Source organism: Barbus barbus (genome assembly GCF_936440315.1).
Source record: "Barbus barbus genome assembly, chromosome: 36".
In the NCBI taxonomy this organism is placed as follows: Eukaryota; Metazoa; Chordata; class Actinopteri; order Cypriniformes; family Cyprinidae; genus Barbus; species Barbus barbus.
This window is the reverse complement of record NC_136714.1, coordinates 12,724,470-12,746,392: the sequence shown is the minus strand read 5'-3', so window position 1 is coordinate 12,746,392 and position 21,923 is coordinate 12,724,470. Positions and strand designations below refer to the sequence as shown.

The window sequence follows — 21,923 nt, the reverse complement described above, 5'->3', positions numbered from 1 at the left end:
TTTTGTATAGCACTTTTAACATTCTAAAGTTTCAAAGCAGCTTTACAGAATAATGTTAGTTATAACATTTAATTTTTCATAATGGTAATGTTTGTAACATTAATATTTTGCCTTACAGTCAGATTTAGCAGATTACAGCTAGGAGATAATATAGCATATTTTGCAATGGTACAAGCAATCAAGCAGTTGAGATTTGCCATACTATACTGTATGCAGATAAAGTTGGATATCTATGTGTGACCCTGGACGATAAAACCAGTCATAAGGGACAATTTTTTAAATATTTCTGAATAAATCAGCTTTCCATTGATGTATGGTTAGTTAGGATAGGACAATATTTGGCCGAGATTTGAAAATGGGTGCAAAAAAAATCTGAATACTGAGAAAATCCCCTTTAAAGCAATGCATAATACGATTCAAAAATTAAGTTTTGAAATATTTACACAAGCTGGGTTTTTTTTTTTTTTTTAAATTAGTATTATTTTTTAACTTTTTCCTAATTCAGTTCAGTGCCGCTTCAGGTGCAGAAATTACACAACCTTCACCTCTCCATTATTTATTTAATTTTAATTATTTAATTTACTTTTATTTATTATTTATACACGCGAGTTGTTGTATCGGTCATCAGCTTCAGGATTGGAAGTGTGTTTGACTCTGTACACAGTACCTGTGCGAGCTCATAGTATCCAGCTGAACAGGCTAGACACAGCAGGCTCTCTCCCTCCTCTGTGTGTTCGTTGACGCTGCGTCCCTCGTCTAGCAGCTTCCGCACTGCATTCACGTCGCCGTCTGAGCAGGCCTCAGCCAGGCTACGGCTAAAAATAACCAGACTACTACAATTACTGTGACTGTGCAGGCGAAGCTAAGCTAACTACTCTAACTGAAGTCTCGTGCAAGAGCAAGATGATTTACACAGCTGCTTGTGTCTAATTACAGAGGTTTCAAAATATCAAGTGTGCTTTAAACATTCAGTGATCATTAAAACACATTTTAACAACAGTGCTTAGCTTTTAGCCTTAACAATGAAGTAATTCTTGCTGGTTGAACATGAATGTTGCATCATGATGTGTGGACACAGGAGGAGAAATCATGTTTGCGTGAGAAAAGATGCCTACTTGTCGGCCTGGCTGGCGTTGAGCGTGTTTTCAGCCCTCATGCGGGTGAGGGCAGCGGCGGCCTCATCCAGCGCGCAACTCACCGACGACGTCAAGCGGCGTAACACCTCTGGATCTGCAAAGGCTTTGCCATCGGCAGTGGAGAGTTTACCAATGCCTGTAGCATCCAGCCCCACACCAGCACCACACGCCATCCAGCAAGAACAAATGCATCCATGGTTAGTACAGGCCCAACACGCTCACACACAGGAAATACAACGGCTAGTAAGCCATTTCACACCATGCAGTTTTAGTAATATTTTAACTTCAAATTTTAAAGCTCTTACAGAGTTTAAGAATGGCGTAACACATTGTAAGTGTTCAAAGAAATTATGCTGAAGGTGACTAGTGAAAGAAAAAAGGCTGGTTATGAAATGACTGCTAATCAAATTGCTACTAGACGTTGACCGATATTGCATTTTCTGTCATTATTCCAATAACTTAAGTTTGTCAAACAGACATACAGATTGTGTTATTCCTTAGTCTTTCTATAGCCCTGTATGCCTGTGATGGCATCAGGGCGCGCAAAATTTCAAAATCCCTGGTAGCCCTTTGGGCAGGTACTCTTCAGATTTTGGTAGCCCGAAAATTAATTTAACTAGCCCAAATAAAATAAAGACCATAAATGTCAATCAAAAACATTTTCAATACACCAATATCAACGAATAAAGGAAAGAGTTTTATTTGACTATTTACAAGGTATCTGCAGAATTCTTAAATCTATTTAAGGCAATTTGAATTTTTTTTTCTTAAAGACAGTTTTAAATACTTTAAATGGTATAAGGTCTTAAAAACTCTTCAGTTTAGTTGTATGAAATTTAAGGACCTATGGGAGCATTGTTCCCTCTAATTTTATTTCTTGCTGAGCAAAACTTTTCTCTGTTGGGCGGACATTTCAGTCACCTGAGCAAAAGCATTCTTTATACCAGACCTGTACAGCATGCACACAAACAAGTGTGTAACTTTGAACTTTAATGTGGTATTTATATTTGATTTGACCCTTGATGTAACTAAATGATGTACATTTTAGGTTACCTGAGAAAACATTTTTACTGAACAATACACCGCAGTTCAAAAGTTTGGATCAATAAAGTTTTTTAAAGAAGTTTCTTATGCTCATCAAGACTGTATCTATTTGATTTAAAAAAAAATACTGAATATTATTTCACAATGTGAAATATTATTGCAATTTAAAATAAATGTTTTCTATTTTAATATACTTTAAAATGTAATTAATTCCTGTGAAGCAAAGCACAATTTTCAGAGTCACATGATCCTTTAGAAGTCAGTCTAATATGCAGATTTTTAATCAATGTTGGAAACAGTTGTACTGCTTTTTTTATATTATATATATATATATATATATATATATATATATATATATATATATATATATATATATATATATATATTTTTTTTTTTTTGGGGGGACCTGTGATATTTTTAAAATATAAAAAAGTTAAAAAGAACAGTTTAGTCAAAATAGAGATTTTGTTACAATATAAACTATTCAAAATTTGGAGGTCAGAATTTCTCTTCTTTTTTAAAGATACTTTAAAAAAAAGTTTAAAGAAAGTTAAACTTTATTCTGCAAGGATGTGTTAAATGGATAAAATTGATAGTAAAGACTTCTATTGTTAGAAAATATTTCTATTTTGAATAAATGCTGTTCTTTTAAACGTTTTATTGTTTTTTTAAACAGACCCAAAAGCTTAGAAACAGTGTATACATCAACATTTAATTGTTTGGCGACACACTACTTCGATACACCAAGTGTATTTGAATGAGAATCGGTCCATATATGCACACCTTTTACATATACCAGTATTTTAGCATGCTGTCACTTAACTTCGTAAAAAACAAACAAAAAAAAGGATAGAAAGATAAATAGATCTAGAAATAGCTAACAGGTTTTATTTCACTACTATATAGTGGTATTTGTATAAAACCAATTAAAACTAAAGTCTATTTTTGTTACTTGGTTTTAAAAGCTAATTTCAGCATAAACCGGTCGACCTCTGATCTCCCTCAAACAAGGGCCATTTATGTCTTAATATTCGTGTGCTATGCACCATACCCAAACCTCAAATTTGAAATGCAAGCTGTGTTTTGCAATTCTACCTTGGATGTTCACAAAATCTGCAGAATTTGAGCATAGCCAGTCCCTCAATCTTAGAGAAAATGACCTCTAGGCAATGGCAATATTCAGACTCCAAGTGATAATTAAATACCTGATCCTAACCTGAAACAGGAAGAGCAGTATTTGCTTTCATATGAAAGCGTAGGATGACGCAAAATAGATAATGCTTGGGGTAGCAGGTAAACCACGTGGCATGGAGGTGTTCAGTCTAGGGGTCGACCGATATGTGTTTTTCAGGGCCGATGCCGATACCGATTATTACAGACCAAGTAGACCGATAACCGATATATTGAACCGATATATATGTCTGGTGTAAACATGAAAATGAATGTCAAAATTAAGAATAACAAGGGCTCTGACAAAAACGGCCTTCCCTAGTGTTGGTTGCACTTCTTACTCTTGTCTTCCCCCATGCATCCATCTACAACAAGGGTAATATATAAAGAGAGAGTTAAAAGTGGGGCCACTGTATGCTTCATGATTAAGCCTATGAATACTAAATACTACAGCTAAACAGCTTGGGGAAATGTAAGTATTTGGCTTCAATAATTTACATGTTAGAAATGTATGTGTAATAGCATAACCTCTCATAATTCTTCATTAATTATTTTCGGTTGACTAAATCATAACCTACAAGAGGGGACTATTCAATTCATCATCTAATGCACATCAATTGATTAATTTAAAAAGCGCAATGTATATAATACGTGTAAATAATTTAATTGTCTTCATAGCTCCATTGTAGAAGTTGCAAAGAAGACCGCAACTATTTTAATGAAACTATAACACTAATAGCCTGTTATTGGCTCACTTGGTTCAATAGCCTATTGAAATGTCCCAATTTCCGTCATCCTAATCTTGGCCTATGTGACAGTAACTTAATCTTGGCCTATGTGACAGTATCTTAGTCTTGGCTTATGTGACAGTAATTTCCATTAGTTTTCATTTACAGAGCAGTGCAAATGAAGGCATAAAACATTAATTTAATTTATCTTTTAATCAAATGAGAGTTGAACTATTTTTTGGCAAACAAATGTGTTTACTATTAAAATTAAAACATGTAAGAAATAGCGTATTGTGTGATTGTTCTTTTAAACAAAAGTTGTAATAATTGTAGTAGCATTAGTAAATAAACCGAACTTTTATTTTGACGGGTTGCCATGAGGACCTCTTAAGTTTCTGTAGCCTATTTATGATATGACGATCGTTTTACTCAAACGAAACAGTCAAATGCTCATGAAGTAACTCTCAGAGCAGTTCTGGGGATGATGTTCATGTATTTATGTCCTCATTTAGTGACATGGCAGATGCGGAAAACACCGCGAGCGTGCGCACTTCAGTGTGTGTGTGTGTGTGTGTGTGTGTGTGTGTGTGTGTCAAAACCGCGCGTCTGTGCCTTTCACATATACAGAGACACGCCGAACATGCAGAATTCATATTTAAATAGTCTTTTTGCAGCTTAATGTTTACAGATAGTCCATATCATGAGTCGATTTAAGTGTACTGACCTACTTTTGATTAATTCATCCAAACTTTGACTAATTCCGTGACTCCGCGTTATACAGTAAATTCCATATGACTGGATACCGCGATTCCCCCTGCGTTTCCCCTATCGCGGAAACCATAAATACATAAAATTGAGGTTTTTACAACTTCAGTGTAGTGGATTGTAATTTATTGCAACTTGAGCAAGGTCTGCTGCTGCCTTTGAGAGAGAACTGATGCGTGATGAAGCAGTACCAGCTAGCAAGCGCTTTCGGTGTGAGAGCGCCTTTAGTCTTCCACGTTGATTGGTCAGACTCCTGACTCTCAACAAATCAGATGCGCGGTGGGCGGAGACTGCTCTAGGCCACAGAGTGGTGAGTTCCGACAGGCTGCATCAGAGCCAAATAGCGCGTTTCAAAATTAAATAATTTTATCGGCACATCGGTTTTGAAAATGACCGATGCCGATTATCATAAAAATGCTTAATATCGGTGCCAATAATCGGCCAGGCCGATAATCGGTCGACCCCTAGTTCAGTCACAATAGTGCGGTGCAGGTGGAATGAAAACAAAGCGCGTGTAAACAGTAGGTAACTTATGAACAGCATAATGAGTGCACAATCAAGTGAAAAAGACAATACGACAGCGTACAGATACAAACGACCAAACAAAAACAAAAGACATAAGTCCACAAGCTCTGCACAGATGGAGAAAGCAACAGAGATGCTCATTGACAAAAATGAAGATGCACAGACAGACAGTACACAAGTGTACTAAAGGCCAGTGCTGAGTCATGAGTGAGGCTGCTGCTGTTGTATGGAAATTCATTGTTGCCACTAATCTCCCCTTTGGTTCCTCTGTGAGATAACCATCCGCTCATGGGGCGGGGCAGGCCAGGCCGGTGTAGAGAATCAGGCCTAACATGCTGGGCCTCACCCAAACCAACTCATCCCAAACAAGCACACACAATGGCATAACGCACTATGACTAGGTCAACAGAACATGGCAAAACTTGGTGCCATGTACCATCAGCCACCAATTTCCCAATTTATACAACATTATGAAATGCTCTGCGCACAAACCATGTCACACTGACCCTTAGCCCTCCCAAGACCCTTTACACAGTGCCATAGATCATTAACATGTCAGCACTCACATGCGACGAAAGCTCACTCTGGGCCATAAGGACTAGAAACGCTACAGGATGTAAAGAATGTAAAAATAAACAGGTTTTAAGGATTTGCAGAGCTATATTAGGCGCTAACTCTCCGAATACAGATATTTCTGCGTGTGAACTCAAACTGCCTGCGATGCTCAATCAGTAGTAGATCTATATATACTTTAATCGTGAACTCTTTAGCGGAGAGAACCAGATACAGCACTTTGTTTCTTTTCATAATAAATGTCACACGTAAGAGAAACAGATTAATACTTTGCTTTTAAAAAGAACTGCTTTTTTTGTTAGGGCTACAACCCACAAATATTTTGAAAATCAATTATTATTTCCTCAATAAATTGGATATTCATCTTACCCAATGCTCTCTTTTAAAACAATGTGCAAAATGAAATCATTATAATACTTTATACATGTATAAACAAAAATGTTTGAGGTCAGGAAAATTGTTTAATTCTTGAACATCAAATCAGCATATTAAAATAGTTTCTGAAGGATCATGTGACACTTAAGACTGGAATAATGGCTGAAAATATGTTAACTTTGTCAGACATTTTTTAATTTAGTCTTAGTCCTGTGTCAAATTTACTTTATCATATTTAGTCAACCTTGACCTGTTTTTGTTTAGTCTAGTTTTAGTCAACGAAATCAACGAATTTTAATCATGTTGTATAATTGTTACACTAATAAACATGTCATGTAGAGTGAATATGTGCATGGTTGCCAGATTACAACAATTAAGTAAAACACCAGGCAGAAAATGTATCCTTTTAACAGAGAAGCTCTGATTTGGGGATTTGGACTCTTGGTATCTGGCAACTGTAAACACGAAAGCTTACGTAGCAGAGTTATAGCAGTCAGTAATATTTTGTTTTGGTACAGTTTTTATTTGTTAAACAATTTAGTCTCATCTTTTGTCAATGGCACTGCGTGTTGATATAGTCAGAGTTATTGATTAGTTATATTTTAAAGTATATCAAGGCAGAAAATTGTTATTTTAAATTGTGATAATATTTCACAATAAATGCACCGTTGACCATAAGAAAATTTTCAAAACATACAATTCTGACCAACCACAAACATTTGAACGGTACTGTATAAAAGGTTACGATATAAAGTAACAAAACAAGTAATCAAATGCATCTTTTAGAGAAATTTTCTGTGCAGTTAATGAAATTTGTCGCTGATTATTTTTATTGATTATAATCAGTTAGTTGTTTAGTTAGTTGCACGGAATATTTATGATTCTATGGTGATTTTGTGGAAACAAATTACAACAAAAAGCAATTCGTAACAAATCTTAAAAAAAATGCAAATCTTTGCACTCAAGTCTAAAACACAGAAACTGAAAGCGCGACTCATGCTCAGCACTGTGAAGACGTTGAATAAACACAGAATTTGTGAGCACATGCATGCAGAGACACAGGATAAATCATTAGGCTTAATGCGATCACATCAGGGTCGGCTGGAGGATGTACCTGCTGCTTCTAGTAATGCCTCGAGCCGGGCCTGTGTTTCTGGGTCTACTGTTCTGAGGTCAGCTCCGTCTGCTGCGCTGGATAGGAGTAGCTCTGAAGCGGTCTTTAGTACGGGGTTATCCAGATCCTCCTGGTCTAGTATGAACGATTCCACCTGCATGGAAAGATACAATGTCAGCAACCGTGCTCATATTATTTACCAAACAAGAAAAAGGGCAAAGGAAGGGGTCTTGCACACTTACACTTTACATTAAAATGAACAAATGCAATTTCAATTAATCTAAAGACAGAACAAGTTTCTTGAACATACTGGGCAATACTTGTGTCTGTTAGAATCTGCAGACTATGGCCTGACTTGTGAAAAATTAATATGGTTTGCTCCAGTGAACACAGCGACGCCACAGTGTGACAATACCATACATCAGGAAGTGATGAAATGAAAAGAGCCTCACAATGATCCAACAATGACCAGTGGATACAAAGTACAGTCATACCCTCACTGACACAAAGCAATTGTCTCTAGCAAAGAAACACAAACTAAACTTTTCTAAACTTAAAACACAAACTAAACTCACTTTTCAAGACTTAAAGTTGAATGAACAACATCACATGCATTTAAATCGGATTAATTGGCATAATCAACTAGGGATGGGCATTTCAGGCAAAAATAATATTTGAAAATTGCCTAGTATTATTAGATTATTATTCGAAAATCGCACCCCTCTCCCACAAGCACGCACACATAGGCTACAGTACACTAACGTTACACACCCATAAACAGAGAGAGAGAGAGACCATTCACTCTTTCAATCTGTATGTTAAAAAACTGTTTAATTCATTAGGGAATAGGCTTGACTCAAGCTATATAATGATTGTAATGTGCTGAAGCATTAATATAATATCACCGAATGTACGACACTTAATATAATAGTCCATAGATTAGAAAAAAAAAAGAGTTAATTAGAGTTAATGATTAAATCCTGACGCAAATCTACAGTTTGCTCGTGAGACAATGTGGTGTTCTTCTGTTGTCTGTGACAACTTTTAGGTGTGTTATTGGCAGCGCCACTCTCTGGTTACATGAACGCGTCACCACCATATCAGCACCGAAATCATGAAGAATTTTTCTTTTAAGTCTGTATGCTTCATATAAGAGCGCTGTAATATTTCGCACTTTTTTTAAACACCGAACTTCAAACTCATTTATGCCACATTGTTCATTCTTGAAGCAAACTTGTTAGTTTGTTGATTAAATAAACTGTTTTAGATTGCCACTTGTACTGAACGCAAAGCGTCTGGGGTGTGTGTGAGTGTGACTAACTTTTTTTTTTTGATTAGATCATTATCAAGTGTTAAAAAATAGAAGCAAATAAAGTGTGTGAGTACACATACAATATCCATATGCGTGTCATTTTAATGCTATGGCCTTGTGTAGATATTTAAAGATGGCCATCTTTAAGCATGACTGTTGAAATTAAATTGTAATATTTAACAAATGTTCATTCGCAGCATTAATGAAAACTGTAGAAGTATTGCTCCTTGTTAGAGTGTGTTCATTTCAACATTACTATTAGCTACTAATAGGCTACATTTTTAAATTTTGAAGTTTCTTTTAACATTAGCAAACTATGAAATAACTAATGATCAATATAATAATATTTTATTAATATTATTACATTGATCATTAAATAATAAATAATATTAATACAAATATTAATATTATTTATCATATTGATCATTAAATAATATTTTATTCACTTACAAAGTATGGTTCAGTACCGTTACTGCTTTTTTTTTTTTTTAATAGTAAAGCACTAGTTTTCTTTCAGCATCCATTTTTAAAACTATCAATTGATTAATCTGTATCGGCCAGTGTGGTCCAACCTAGCTATCGGTATCGGTAAAAACCCACTATCAGTCGACCTCTAACAATAATAATACTTTGCACGGTTTGATGTGATATGAGCTAACCGATCACCCTTGATTAGATTAAATCACCCTTGGTAGCACGATTTATGTCAGTGTTTCCCATACATTGATTTATTTGTGGCAGCCCACCACAATATCAAAACTGACCGCCACAAATACATTTTTTCAAATAGCTTTGACTTCGTTGAATAAACATGAGCACTGGACGTTTCAAAATTTAAACACGGTGCGGTGTTTTTATATCACTGTATTTCTGAAGGAAACCGACTGTCTTCAGAAAATGTTGGATGTCATTTTCATTTCGTCTTGCATGTAATGCCTGAAAGCAGCGTTTGTGAGCGGAGTGCTGCTTTGTGTACAGCTGTTACCGGGGAAACCTCGATTTCTCCACGTTCTAAAAGTGAATTAATTTGCATATATGCTGCCACAAATAGAGTCCAAGTCTGTGGGAAACACTGTATGGTAATGCTTTTTTCCTCAGTTGGGCAGAACAAAGGTGGCAGACTTGTTACTTGTTCAGATGGCAATATACGGTGAAAATTCTTATTTGGGTCATATATTCCAAGACATAGGCTAGAATCTGTGATTGCGAAGTACAGTAAACATCCACACCGGTGCGGTGACTAACAGCTACACGTTCACCTTAAAACATCAGATTCATCTGCGCTGAAGCCATGCCCACGCAAGCAAGATAATTCCACACACAGCAACTTTGGGTTCAGACAGTTTCATTTCACTCCCATCGAGTTAAAAACAAGTAAATGCACGACCATTTGCTCTCTGTATTGAAAACATATATGAACGCGCTGTTCCACCTCTGATCACTTTTAAGGCTTATTCTGCGGCATTTACATAAGCTACAGTGGGTACGGAAAGTATTCAGACCCCCTTAAATTTTTCACTCTTTGTTATATTGCAGCCATTTGCTGAAATCATTTAACCTGTTAACCTTCACCCCCATTTGTGGCCTCGCAGGTGAAAATAACCTACCTAAATTAAAATGGTAACAGTTTGTGACAAAGTGTGCTTACACAAACAAATTAGGTATCTTTGGAAAGAAGAGACTCTGGGCTTTACTATCTATCATCCAGAGTTGATAATGCTCAAAAAGATAAAAAGTTATAGGCACTGACGTGCCTTGAAAAATATTTTTCCACACTGAATGTTTTTTTATTTCATATACAAATACATGAAAATACATTTCTCTACTCCCTCTACACCCATGACTGCAGGCCTGTGCATGGATCCAACTCCATCATCAAGTTTGCTGACGACACCACAGTGATTGGCCTCAGAGACAACGATGAGACTGCCTACAGGGAGGAGGTACAGCACCTGGCTGCATGGTGTGCTGACAATAGCCTGCTCCTCAACACCAGCAAGACAAAAGGAACTTATTGTGGACTTCAGGAAGAAGAAAAGTGGAACGCATGACCCCATCCACATTAACGGGATGGTTGTTGAACGTGTCTCCAGCTTCAAGTTCCTGGGAACCCACATCTCGGAGGACCTGACCTGGACCACCAACACATCCAGCCTAGTCAAGAAGGCTCACCAACGCCTCTTCTTCCTTAGGACACTGAAGAAGAACCACCTGTCTCCAATCATCCAGCGGAACTTCTACCGGTGTGCAATTGAAAGCATCCTGACCAACTGCATCACAGTCTGGTATGGGAACTGCTCAGCTGCTGACCGCAAGGCACTACAGAGGGTGGTGAAAACCGCCCAACGGATCACAGGGACACCACTCCCTGCCATTGAGGACGTCCAGAGAAAACGCTGTTTACGTCGAGCTCGCGGCATTCTTAAGGACTCCTCTCACCCTGACCATAGACTGTTTAACTTACTGCCCTCTGGGAGGCGCTTCAGGAGCCTCCGAACAAGGACAAGCAGACTCAGGAACAGCTTTTTCCCTACTAAACTCTGCCCAATGATACCCCCCTCACACACCACCACAAACTCTTCACCCCTCCCCATCATTAAATCGATTAAAAAAAACAAAACAAAAAAAACCAACCAATCTACACACTGAGTACTATGTACTCAAAATGTTTATTTCTATGCACTTTCAATGTTCATTGCACTAGTGTTTATATATCTTAATTTATAGCTTATTCATATCCATTTGTAATTATGTTCATAGTTTTTGCTCATAGTGTACATACATCACCCATCTGTATATCATACTGATAGTATTTAAAAACTTGTAAATTATATCCATAGTACTACTGCCTTATCTGTATATTTCTGTACATATGTAACATATTGTAGCCACTGTATATCCTGTACCTCTGCTTATTGCACTTCTGGTTAGATGCTAACTGCATTTCGTTGCCCTGTACCTTACATGTGCAATGACAATAAAGTTGAATCTAATCTAATGAAATAAGTCCTGGAGCAATCCAGAAAAGTAATGGATCGAAAGCCATGTGTCTCATGAGTTCATATTTCAAATTTGAAGAAGATACCATGAAAAATGAGATTCCTGCAATATTTTTTCTGAAACTATTTATAGTCCCCCCCACCCCCCTGTTTGAGGAAAAATAACCACCAAATGGATTGCAGAATTATACAAGCTATTTTAGTCATTATACATGTTCCTGCATAGTTTTTCAATTATAAAATAATAGACAGATTTATTTGAGCACTAAAAAATACAAAAATAATTATTTGAGTAATAAAAAAGGAAAAAAAAATAGAAAAAAAATGCTTTGTATATAGTATGTATACTGAAGTATTCTTCGTTATTCGTTATTACAATGATAAATATCACTGCCAGACGTGAAGTGATATTGCCAGACATGGTCATAGAGTCAGTAAACACACGCTGATGTGCTTCCATTCAGATGATAATCATACAGATGGGCCATATAATCAATAATAGCTGATCAATGAATCACAATGATAGCCGTCATAGAGTCGCTAATAAACACGCTGATGTGCGTCCATACATATTATAATCATGCAGACACGGCCACATTCCCCACACAATACACACACACACATAAAAAAAATGTAGAAGAAAAAAAAAAAAAACAGTTTTTTATGGATAAAGCAGATCGCTAAGTTACGCCCCGCTCAGATGACAGCGTCACAGCCCGCGTCATGGCCGGCAGGAGGGAGCGCCAAATTCAAATAATCTATATTCCGCTTTTCTGAGACTTTTTTTTCCGTAGACGGTCTCATTATGTTTGTAAAACCGTATGCTGCAACACCGTGTTGTTTTTTTACCACCAAGACGCTGTTTTTGAGCGTAATTTATTCCATAACGGACACGAACAATAACTCTCTGAAGAAATGAAACGTAAACAAAGGAATATTCATCCTTATTACAACGTTATTGTTTCGCTGGACTAAAAGTGCTCGCTGGGATGTTGTTCTGTGGACCCTTCAGTGGACGCGTTTGTGGCTCGTTATTACAATGATAAAGGTACGTACTGCTTTTTTACTCTGCGTGTTTGGATGTGTAAGTTACTGCTTACACAAATGTAGCAAATACATTCCTTATAAGCTTTCCATCGAAAAACAGCGATCTGTCGTCGATGCTTGAGGCTTAGACCCTCATAATGATATATAGTTTGACAAGATTAACTTTGTCCCGTTTCATTTATTCTATTAGAAAACAATGACACATGCAAACAAAGAGCGTTCAGTGTGAGGTCGCTCTGGTGAACGGTAACAGGTTAAGCTAAAATCGATTTTTTTTCCTCATTGATGTACACACAGCACCCCATATTGACAGAAAAACACAGAATTGTTGACATTTTTGCAGATTTATTAAAAAAGAAAAACTGAAATATCACATGGTCCTAAGTATTCAGACCCTTTGCTGTGGCACTCATATATTTAACTCAGGTGCTGTCCATTTCTTCGGATCATCCTTGAGATGGTTCTACACCTTCATTTGAGTCCAGCTGTGTTTGATTATACTGACTGGACTTGATTAGGAAAGCCACACACCTGTCTATATAAGACCTTACAGCTCACAGTGCATGTCAGAGCAAATGAGAATCATGAGGTCAAAAGGAACTGCCTGAAGAGCTCAGAGACAGAATTGTGGCAAGGCACAGATCTGGCCAAGGTTACAAAAAACATTCTGCTGCACTTAAGGTTCCTAAGAGCACAGTGGCCTCCATAATCCTTAAATGGATGACGTTTGGGACGACCAGAACCCTTCTTAGAGCTGGCCGTCCGGCCAAACTGAGCTATCGGGGGAGAAGAGCCTTGGTGAGAGAGGTAAAGAAGAACCCAAAGATCACTGTGGCTGAGCTCCAGAGATGCAGTCGGGAGATGGGAGAAAGTTGTAGAAAGTCAACCATCACTGCAGCCCTCTAAAGTAAAGTAAAGTAAAGTCGTGACGCATTGTCAAGTATGGTGACCCATACTCGAAATTGGTGCTCTGCGTTTAACCCATCCAAGTGCACACACACAGCAGTGAGTAGTGAACAAATGCACACACACACACACACACACACACACCGTGAACACACACCCGGAGCAGTGGGCAGCCATGCTGCAGCGCCCGGGGAGCAGTTGGGGGTTCGGTGCCTTGCTCAAGGGCACCTCAGTCGTGGTATTGAGGGTGGAGAGAGCGCTGGACATTCACTCCCTACAATCCCTGCCGGCCGGGGACTCGAACCCGCAACCTTTCGATTACGAGTCCGACTCTCTAACCATTAGGCCACGACTCCCCCAAAGCCCCTACCAGTCGGGGCTTTATGGCAGAGTGGCCAGACGGAAGCCTCTCCTCAGTGCAAGACACATGAAAGCCCGCATGGAGTTTGCTAAAAAACACCTGAAGATTCTCTGGTCTGATGAGACCAAGATAGAACTTTTTGGCCTTAATTCTAAGCGGTATGTGTGGAGAAAACCAGGCACTGCTCATCATCCTGTCCAATACAGTCCCAACAGTGAAGCATGGTGGTGGCAGCATCATGCTGTGGGGGTGTTTTTCAGCTGCAGGGACAGGACGACTGGTTGCAATCGAGGGAAAGATGAATGCGGCCAAGTACAGGGATATCCTGGATGAAAACCTTCTCCAGAGTGCTCAGGACCTCAGACTGGGCCGAAGGTTTACCTTCCAACAAGACAATGACCCTAAGCACACAGCTAAAATAACGAAGGAGTGGCTTCGCAACAACTCCGTGACTGTTCTTGAATGGCCCAGCCAGAGCCCTGACTTAAACCCAATTGAGCATCTCTGGAGAGACCTAAAAATGTCTGTCCACCAACGTTTACCATCCAACCTGACAGAACTGGAGAGGATCTGCAAGGAGGAACAGCAGAGGATCCCCAAATCCAGGTGTGAAAAACTTGTTGCATCTTTCCCAAAAAGACTCATGGCTGTATTAGATCAAAAGGGTGCTTCTACTAAATACTGAGCAAAGGGTCTGAATACTTAAGGCCATGTGATATTTCAGTTTTTCTTTTTTAATAAATCTGCAAAAATGTCAACAATTCTGTGTTTTTCTGTCAATATGGGGTGCTGTGTGTACATTAATGAGGAAAAAAAATTAAATGATTTTAGCAAATGCCTGCAATATAACAAAGAGTGAAAAATTGAAGGGGGTCTGAATACTTTCCGTACCCACTGTATATAAAGCTGTAAAAACGGTTACACTCATTAAGTGAATGAATCGCTTTTGTGCCGAACTCTTATTACAAATAAAAAACAAACACTCCTTCGATCCATGAACGTTTCTCTCCGTTAATGTCACTGATCTATAATCGAGATTATATAGTTATATATAGATCAGTGGTTAATGTGCACGATGTCATCTCACAGTCTGATTCTCAACGGCTCTGGTTCGGTCATAGCAAATCAACACACGCTGTTGTAAATAATTAAGTGAAGCGTCTTCTCATAGGATAAGAACACGCAGTCTCATGAATAATGTAATAGACACCGACGTGTCATCGATGTATTATAGTTCACTGCCATGTCACAAATCGTGACGTCAATACAATGTAGATTTTAAACACAGAAGATGAAAATAGCGCAAAAAAGCTTAAAATTAACCAGTTTTCTCCAACAGTTAAAATGATCGGATGCTAACATTATCTTCTATGATGTGCAACACAAAAACCTCTGCTAAAATCTAAAAAAAAAAAAAAGTAGTCTGGGGTTTCATGACCCTTTAAATAGGAAAAATATCGAAACTCTTTGGTCAATTTTTGAGCGAGATGTTAATGGTCTAATCAGATTCAATTATCTATGCTAAGCTATGCTAAAAGTGCTACCGCCAGACCCGGAGATCGGCTGAATGGATTCAAAAACATTAAAACTCAACTGTTTAACTCTCGGGGAGTTGGAAAATGAGCCTATTTTCAAAAAAAAAAAGTGGAGTGTTCCTTTAATGTGAGGTAAACAGCAAAGATAACAAGCTTTTCAAAATGAAAACAAAAAGAAAAAGTAAAACTAAACTTGCTGTCCAGGGCTTGCAAAATCACTAGCCTGACGTCCCGTTTCCAGTCGGGCTACCAAAATGTATCACCTCCCTGCCCAACGGGCTACCTTAAAATACAGGGCTCCCACAGGTCCTTAAAAACTCTTCAATTTAGTTGTAACGTTAAATGGTATAAGAAATTAATTATAATTTCAAGAGGTCTTACAGTTGGGGACGGAAAGACAAGAAGGATTAAACTTCAAAAGGCAATGATGTCATTGAATAAATATGAGCACTGCACGTTTCAAGTCAAAACACGGCACGGATGTTTTTATGTGAATGTAGGCTATCTGAAGGGAACCGACTGTCCTCAGAAACGTGTCGTTGGCATTTTCATTTTATCTTACCCATAATAACTGATAAAGCAGAGTTTGAGCGAGGACGGTGCTGCTAAGTGTACTGGAAACCGCTATATTAAGCCGCTCCTAAAGCGCCACCTCGTAGCATAGAATGAATTTGCATTTCCAATAAGCCTTTCTTGCTGTTTATTGTCAGATCAATGCAAATGTCGACCCATGTTTTTAAGCAGCAAACACAGTGTTGTAAATGAGAAAGAAGTTAATGTGCCTTAAAAATATAAACAATTAGACTATTTATTTGTTTTAATTTAATATAATTTATATGCTTGATTTATCCCTTTTCATAAAAATGGTCTAAAGGCTGAAATGCAGTTGTATAAGATTTTTGTTTTTGTGAAAACCTGTATCTGAACTGTAAATCATCTAATTTTATGGCTTAATACTGTATGTTACCAAAGACATTGTCCAACCCCGCTCATACTGTTCATTTTACTTGTGCAGCTCTCAAAATGGGTCATAAATTGCCTTAAATCTATTTTTTAAAATTCGGCAGATACCTTGTAAATAGTGAAATAAAATTCCTTCCTTCATATTTGTTGATATTTGTGTATTGAAAATATTTTTCATTGACAATTAGACTCCTATCTGATTTTCTATATTTTAAAAAAAATAGTAATAAAAAAAAAAAATTCTTTATTTGGGCTAGTTAAATAAATTTTCGGGCTACCAAACTCTGAAGAGTACCTGCCCAAAGGGCTACCGGGGATTTAGAAATATTGTAAGCCCTGCTGTCGGTGACAGTGCTTGCATGTTTTTTCCCACAAGAATACCAACATGTTCACCACCTCTGGTTTAAGAAGAGGTCTTTTACTTTGCTTTCGCTTCAAAGCCATCCGTCGTTTCCTCAATAGTCGCATCATTTTTGCTGCGTACACCTTCGCACTCCTGCTGAAGTGGCAAGTATAAACCAGGCTCTACACTCCACAAGCGCTGCGCAGTTCAAACGAGTAGCACTGTTTTGTTATGCTTTCAGTTTCCATTTGGTTGCAGTCTGGAGCCCTGAACACACACAGATGAACATATCACTCACAATAAGATTCACAAAACAGGTTTTTACGTGTTAAAATGTCTATTACACAAGCCAGTGTAACAATAACAACAACAGCCCTGGTGTGTGTCCCCTTGAACATGAAAAGGCAATTAACACAAATGAGGGCACTAGTCACAAAGTTCACATCAGCCATTAGGCCCACCCCCCCTCTAAAACGCAGCTGGGAGAAAGAGCTGCGTGCTATTTAGACGCTGAGCCTGTGAGGAATTACTGTAAGCATTAAGATGAGCTGATCAGCGGGTTTCCCCCTCCTCCTCTCCCTTTTGCCCTTGACCTTCGCACACCTTCCTTAACACCCACTAGGCAGGGCGACCCACACTGTGGGTTACTGGGAGGAACTGGGCTGCTTGTCAGCATAGGCAGGAGCTCGGTGACGGCTAAGCCTGAGAAGACCAGACCAGCACGGTGCTCTCCAAAGCCATGAGAAGCATTTTCTGAAAGTACAAGTATACTAAAATTTTTAAAGACAAAAGGAAAGACTAAAATCGATGACCATTCCCCTTATTTGCTACAAGATTTTCCCACCAGTAAGAAGAATATAAATACAGACTAGTGTCAAAGCATCTCCTAGCAATGAACCTTTACATCTTACACTGGTAATATGAGGGACATCAAAAGTTCAGCCAGGTCCAACTCAGCAAAATTGAACTCAGATCCCATGACGGTCACAGTCCGAGATGGACAGAAATACACAGACGTTCAAAAGTTTGTGGTCGGTAGGATTGTTTCATTGAGCGAAGTCCGATGCACCGATCATGATTTTTCATGGCCGATTCCGATATCTATTTTTTTTTTTTTTTTTACAAGCAAACTGGCCGATTCCGAACTGATTTTTTTTTTTTTTTTTTTTTAAATCAACAAACAAGAATGAATGAAAGTATACATAAACAAGATGTTTATTTGGTATTTAATAGGCCAAACTGGCTTTTGGCTATTGAAAACAATAACTGTAACCATCTGAAATTAAAGGCAGTAACTGCGCAGTAAGTACATTCAATACAAATATAGATGGTCCTGACATCAGCATTTAGCTCTTGCTTTTAAATTAGGTTGAAATTACATAAAACTGGCCTTAAATGAAAACATTAATTGTAACCATGTGAAATTGAAGGCAACAACTGCATAGTTACAATCCAATCAACACACATTCAACAGTCCAAACAAAAATGTTACTTAATCAGCATTCAGCATTTATTTTCTTTTTTTAAATTTGGTGTAAAGAAAAAAGGTATTTACCCCTGAAACTAAATAAAACCAAAGTAGGCTATATGAATAAGTTATTCCAAAATATTAAATCAAATAATGTTTAGTGCAACGAGTAAAACACAGATGCTACAGTAGGTGCTTTTTAAATCAAATTAAGTCAATGTAATTTTAAGGTAAAATAAAAAGTAATCATCCCGTACAGAACAGACTTCTGGTGTTTCAAAAGTTTCAGAAATCATTCTGATATGCTGATCTGGTGATAGCCTAGGGCTGGGAGATATGAGCAAAAGTTAATATCTCTGTATTTTTTGGCTGATTACGGTATATATCTCGGTATTTATAGGCTTTTGTATTTGGATTAAACAAATAAAGTGAATGTAACCATAGGCATACATTGTTAAATAAGGGTTAAAATCACATTACATTCTAACACTGTAACATTGAAATCTAAAAACAAAAATAATGCTTTTAAAATAGAAGTTAAATTTACTAAACTAGTCAATTTTGATTACCCCATTACAGTCAGTGCTATCATTAGGGATGGGACGATACACCTACCTCCGGATTCGATACTATCACGATACTTGGGTGCCGATACGATATGTATTGCGATTTATTAAAGAATTTCGATTCTACAAGTATTGCGATTCGATATTACTGTGTGTTGCGATTTGTTTTTAACTCTAGACCATGGGAAAAAGTTGAATGATACACTTAATATACAGACTGCCACTGTTTAAAAAAAACCCCCACATCTTAGCAATTACTATTGCAATTCAATATTACAATTTATTGTGATTTTTGTTTGCTTAAAGACTAGACAATGGGAAATTGTTTATTATACCCTTAAAAGAGACTGTATATGAAGAGTCATTAACAAAAACAATGCATCACATCTTTCTAAACTTTTACTTCTGAAGCATACACATACACAGTGTATATTTAAAGTACCTTGAACCCTGAACTTGCACATGAATATAAGTGTCAAATATTCAACAAAATGAGCAGAAAAAATACTTTCTGAAATAAAATAAAGTGCTACGTTGCCTACTGTTTCAGTCATGTTTAGTCATATTTTCCCGGCAGTTGGGAAATACCTATACATTTCGCCCTCTGTTGGAATTACAGAGCGCTAACTTCACCTCTTAGGAGAAATAAAATAATGAAATAAAAATCGATTCTGAGGTAAACAATCGATTTTTAAAATTGTAAAAAAAAAAAAAAAAAAAGAATCGCGATAGTTAGGTGAATCAATTTTTTTCTCCCACCCCTAGCTATCATAAAAATACACTTGTAGGTTTAAAATTCTACATGCGTCACATTTGTATATCAACTACAAATATTTCAGCAAAATGTATAGTTAGAATTATTGCGCTCCTATTACATTGCGCTCGTTCAATGAAGTCTGAAGTTTAGCGGAGAATCTCAAAGCAGTAGGCTCATGCACTTCTGACAGCAAAATGGAAATATTTCCATGGCTTTCTAACATTTACAGATGGAGAATAGACCTGTGAAATGTAAGCTATGCATTAAGGAAAACAGCACATCTCAAACACGTTAAACAGATACCCCTTTTCCACCAAAGCAGTTCCAGGTGCTAGTTCAGAGCCAGTGCTATAGACGGTTCTTAGTTGGTTCGACTGGCGAACCCTTTAAGAACCGGTTGCTTTTCCAGACTAGAGAGCCAATACAGAGCCAGGTCTTACGTCACTGAATACGTTTCATGTTTCGGTTCATTAGCACAGCACAACAGGCTTGTTCGAGGTGCATAAGCGCCACGCAGACCAATCGGTCGGCACACTAAAGCACCGTGAGAGCGATCCAAAAGCTTAAAGAGCCGTCTGCTTTCCAGTCGCTCCCGCAGCACCCCGATGCCTCGCACCGAACGGTCCGCGCAGCGCCGATCTATCCCGGACAAGCCTAAACAAACTATCAGCAATGGCAGACGTTGCGTTGCTATTGATGTTCATGGCTTTGCGAACCTACATCGGCATCCAAACACGGCGAATCAAATGTGTTAGCGTTTAGCTGCCATTTCAAATATGGCGGTCCAAGTTTCTGTTCGTCTTGTTGGTCACGGTAACCCTGCCCCCAGCCCCTGATGCAAGCGGTTCTTCCTTCTAGCCCAGCAATGTTTTGGTGCTACTTACGAAACGCTTTTCCTGGTTCGGAGCTGGTGCTTTGGGTGTCGAAAAACAAAGAACCGGTTTGAAACTAGGCTCTGGCTCCGAACCAGCACTGGAGCTGCCTTGGTGGAAAATGGGTAAGAGAGTCTCTGTCAGCGGCACACGCAGCCTTTCTGTCAGAGCATCTGACGGGGCGAGCCGCTTTAAACTGAAACTAAACTATAGGCTTCTATATCTTACAAGTTTTTTAAAGCCCTTCATATAAAGGTTGTCACATGTTTAGAACAAATTGTATTGTGCACTTTCTCCGCAGCAGCTCAGTCTGTGTCCTCCGCTATATTTTCAGATGCGCTCGTTTCAAACTAACGTACTGTATATCGATATGAACGGAATTGCCTTATATCGTATCGCTTATAAAGAATATATCGATATATCATACAAACTCAATATACCGCCCAGTGATAGCCTTGAATTAAAACATTATAAAAGTCTTTACTGTCACTTTTGAACTATTTTAATGCATCTTTGCTGAATAAAAGCTAATTAAGGCTAGCAGGAGTTAGCATGTGAGCTACACACACACACTTTCCTGCTGACTGACTTTATTTTTGTTTTTTTTAAACAAAACTTACCACAACGTTTAAATCTATACAATACAAATCGACAATACATTGTTTTGTGATGAAGTAACTATTGTGTATTTTTAATCTTTATAACAATCTTTATTTGTCCAGATCTGTGCAGAGCTCATATCATGCTACATGAACTTTGGTCATCGCTCATATGAGGGTAGAAAAGTTAACTGTGCTAATATTAATACTTTAAATACTGATATGAGACTCACAATAAATAGTCCATGTTATACAATTTTATTTTGCATTGATGTGAAACTTTCATACATCAATCAAAATAAATGCTAAATGACACTCATTCCTTTCAGACTAATATAGCACGGTAACCTTGTATGAGTTTTTAATTGTCCCTGTGGTAAGCCACAGAACCCTTCAAAGCCAGCATGACATCTGAGGGTGCTCAAACAATGCCTGATGTGCCCAAAAGGATTACTTTGATTTTGAAATGCAAATATAAATAAGGAAAAAAGAAAAAGAGAAGCATGCTTAAATAATCCAGTTGTAAGCACTTGCTGCATGTAAACAGAGCAGGAGGCATATGATGTACATGACCAGGGCTCGCAAAATCGCTAGCCCGACGTCCCGGGGCTATTGTGTTTTCCAGTCGGGCTACCAAAATGTATCACTGCCCTGCCCGACGGGCTACCTTAAATACAGGGCTCCCACGCAGTGTTCCCTCTAAGCTGAGCACGTGCGTGACCTCGCTCTTCTTCCACCGCAGACGCGCAGAAGATATAATGTGCC

General features: G+C 38.0%; 1 protein-coding gene across 4 annotated transcripts in view; it reads right to left on the bottom strand.

Moving 5' to 3' along the window:
* Nucleotides 1–21,923, bottom strand: part of LOC306856328 (ankyrin repeat and KH domain-containing protein 1-like) — a 58,989-nt gene that overhangs the window by 22,419 nt on the left and 14,647 nt on the right. For 2 of the 4 annotated variants that reach the window (XM_079395553.1, XM_079395552.1), the window contains exons 2-4: nt 7,431–7,584; nt 1,116–1,272; nt 668–815 (exon numbers count right to left, since the gene is read on the bottom strand). In XM_079395553.1, the coding sequence (XP_079251679.1) occupies nt 668–815; nt 1,116–1,272; nt 7,431–7,584 (459 nt within the window). Of the gene's footprint in view, nt 1–667; nt 831–1,115; nt 1,273–7,430; nt 7,585–21,923 lie in introns of all 4 variants that reach the window. The other 2 variants (XM_079395551.1, XM_079395550.1) reach the window with 1 other exon arrangement.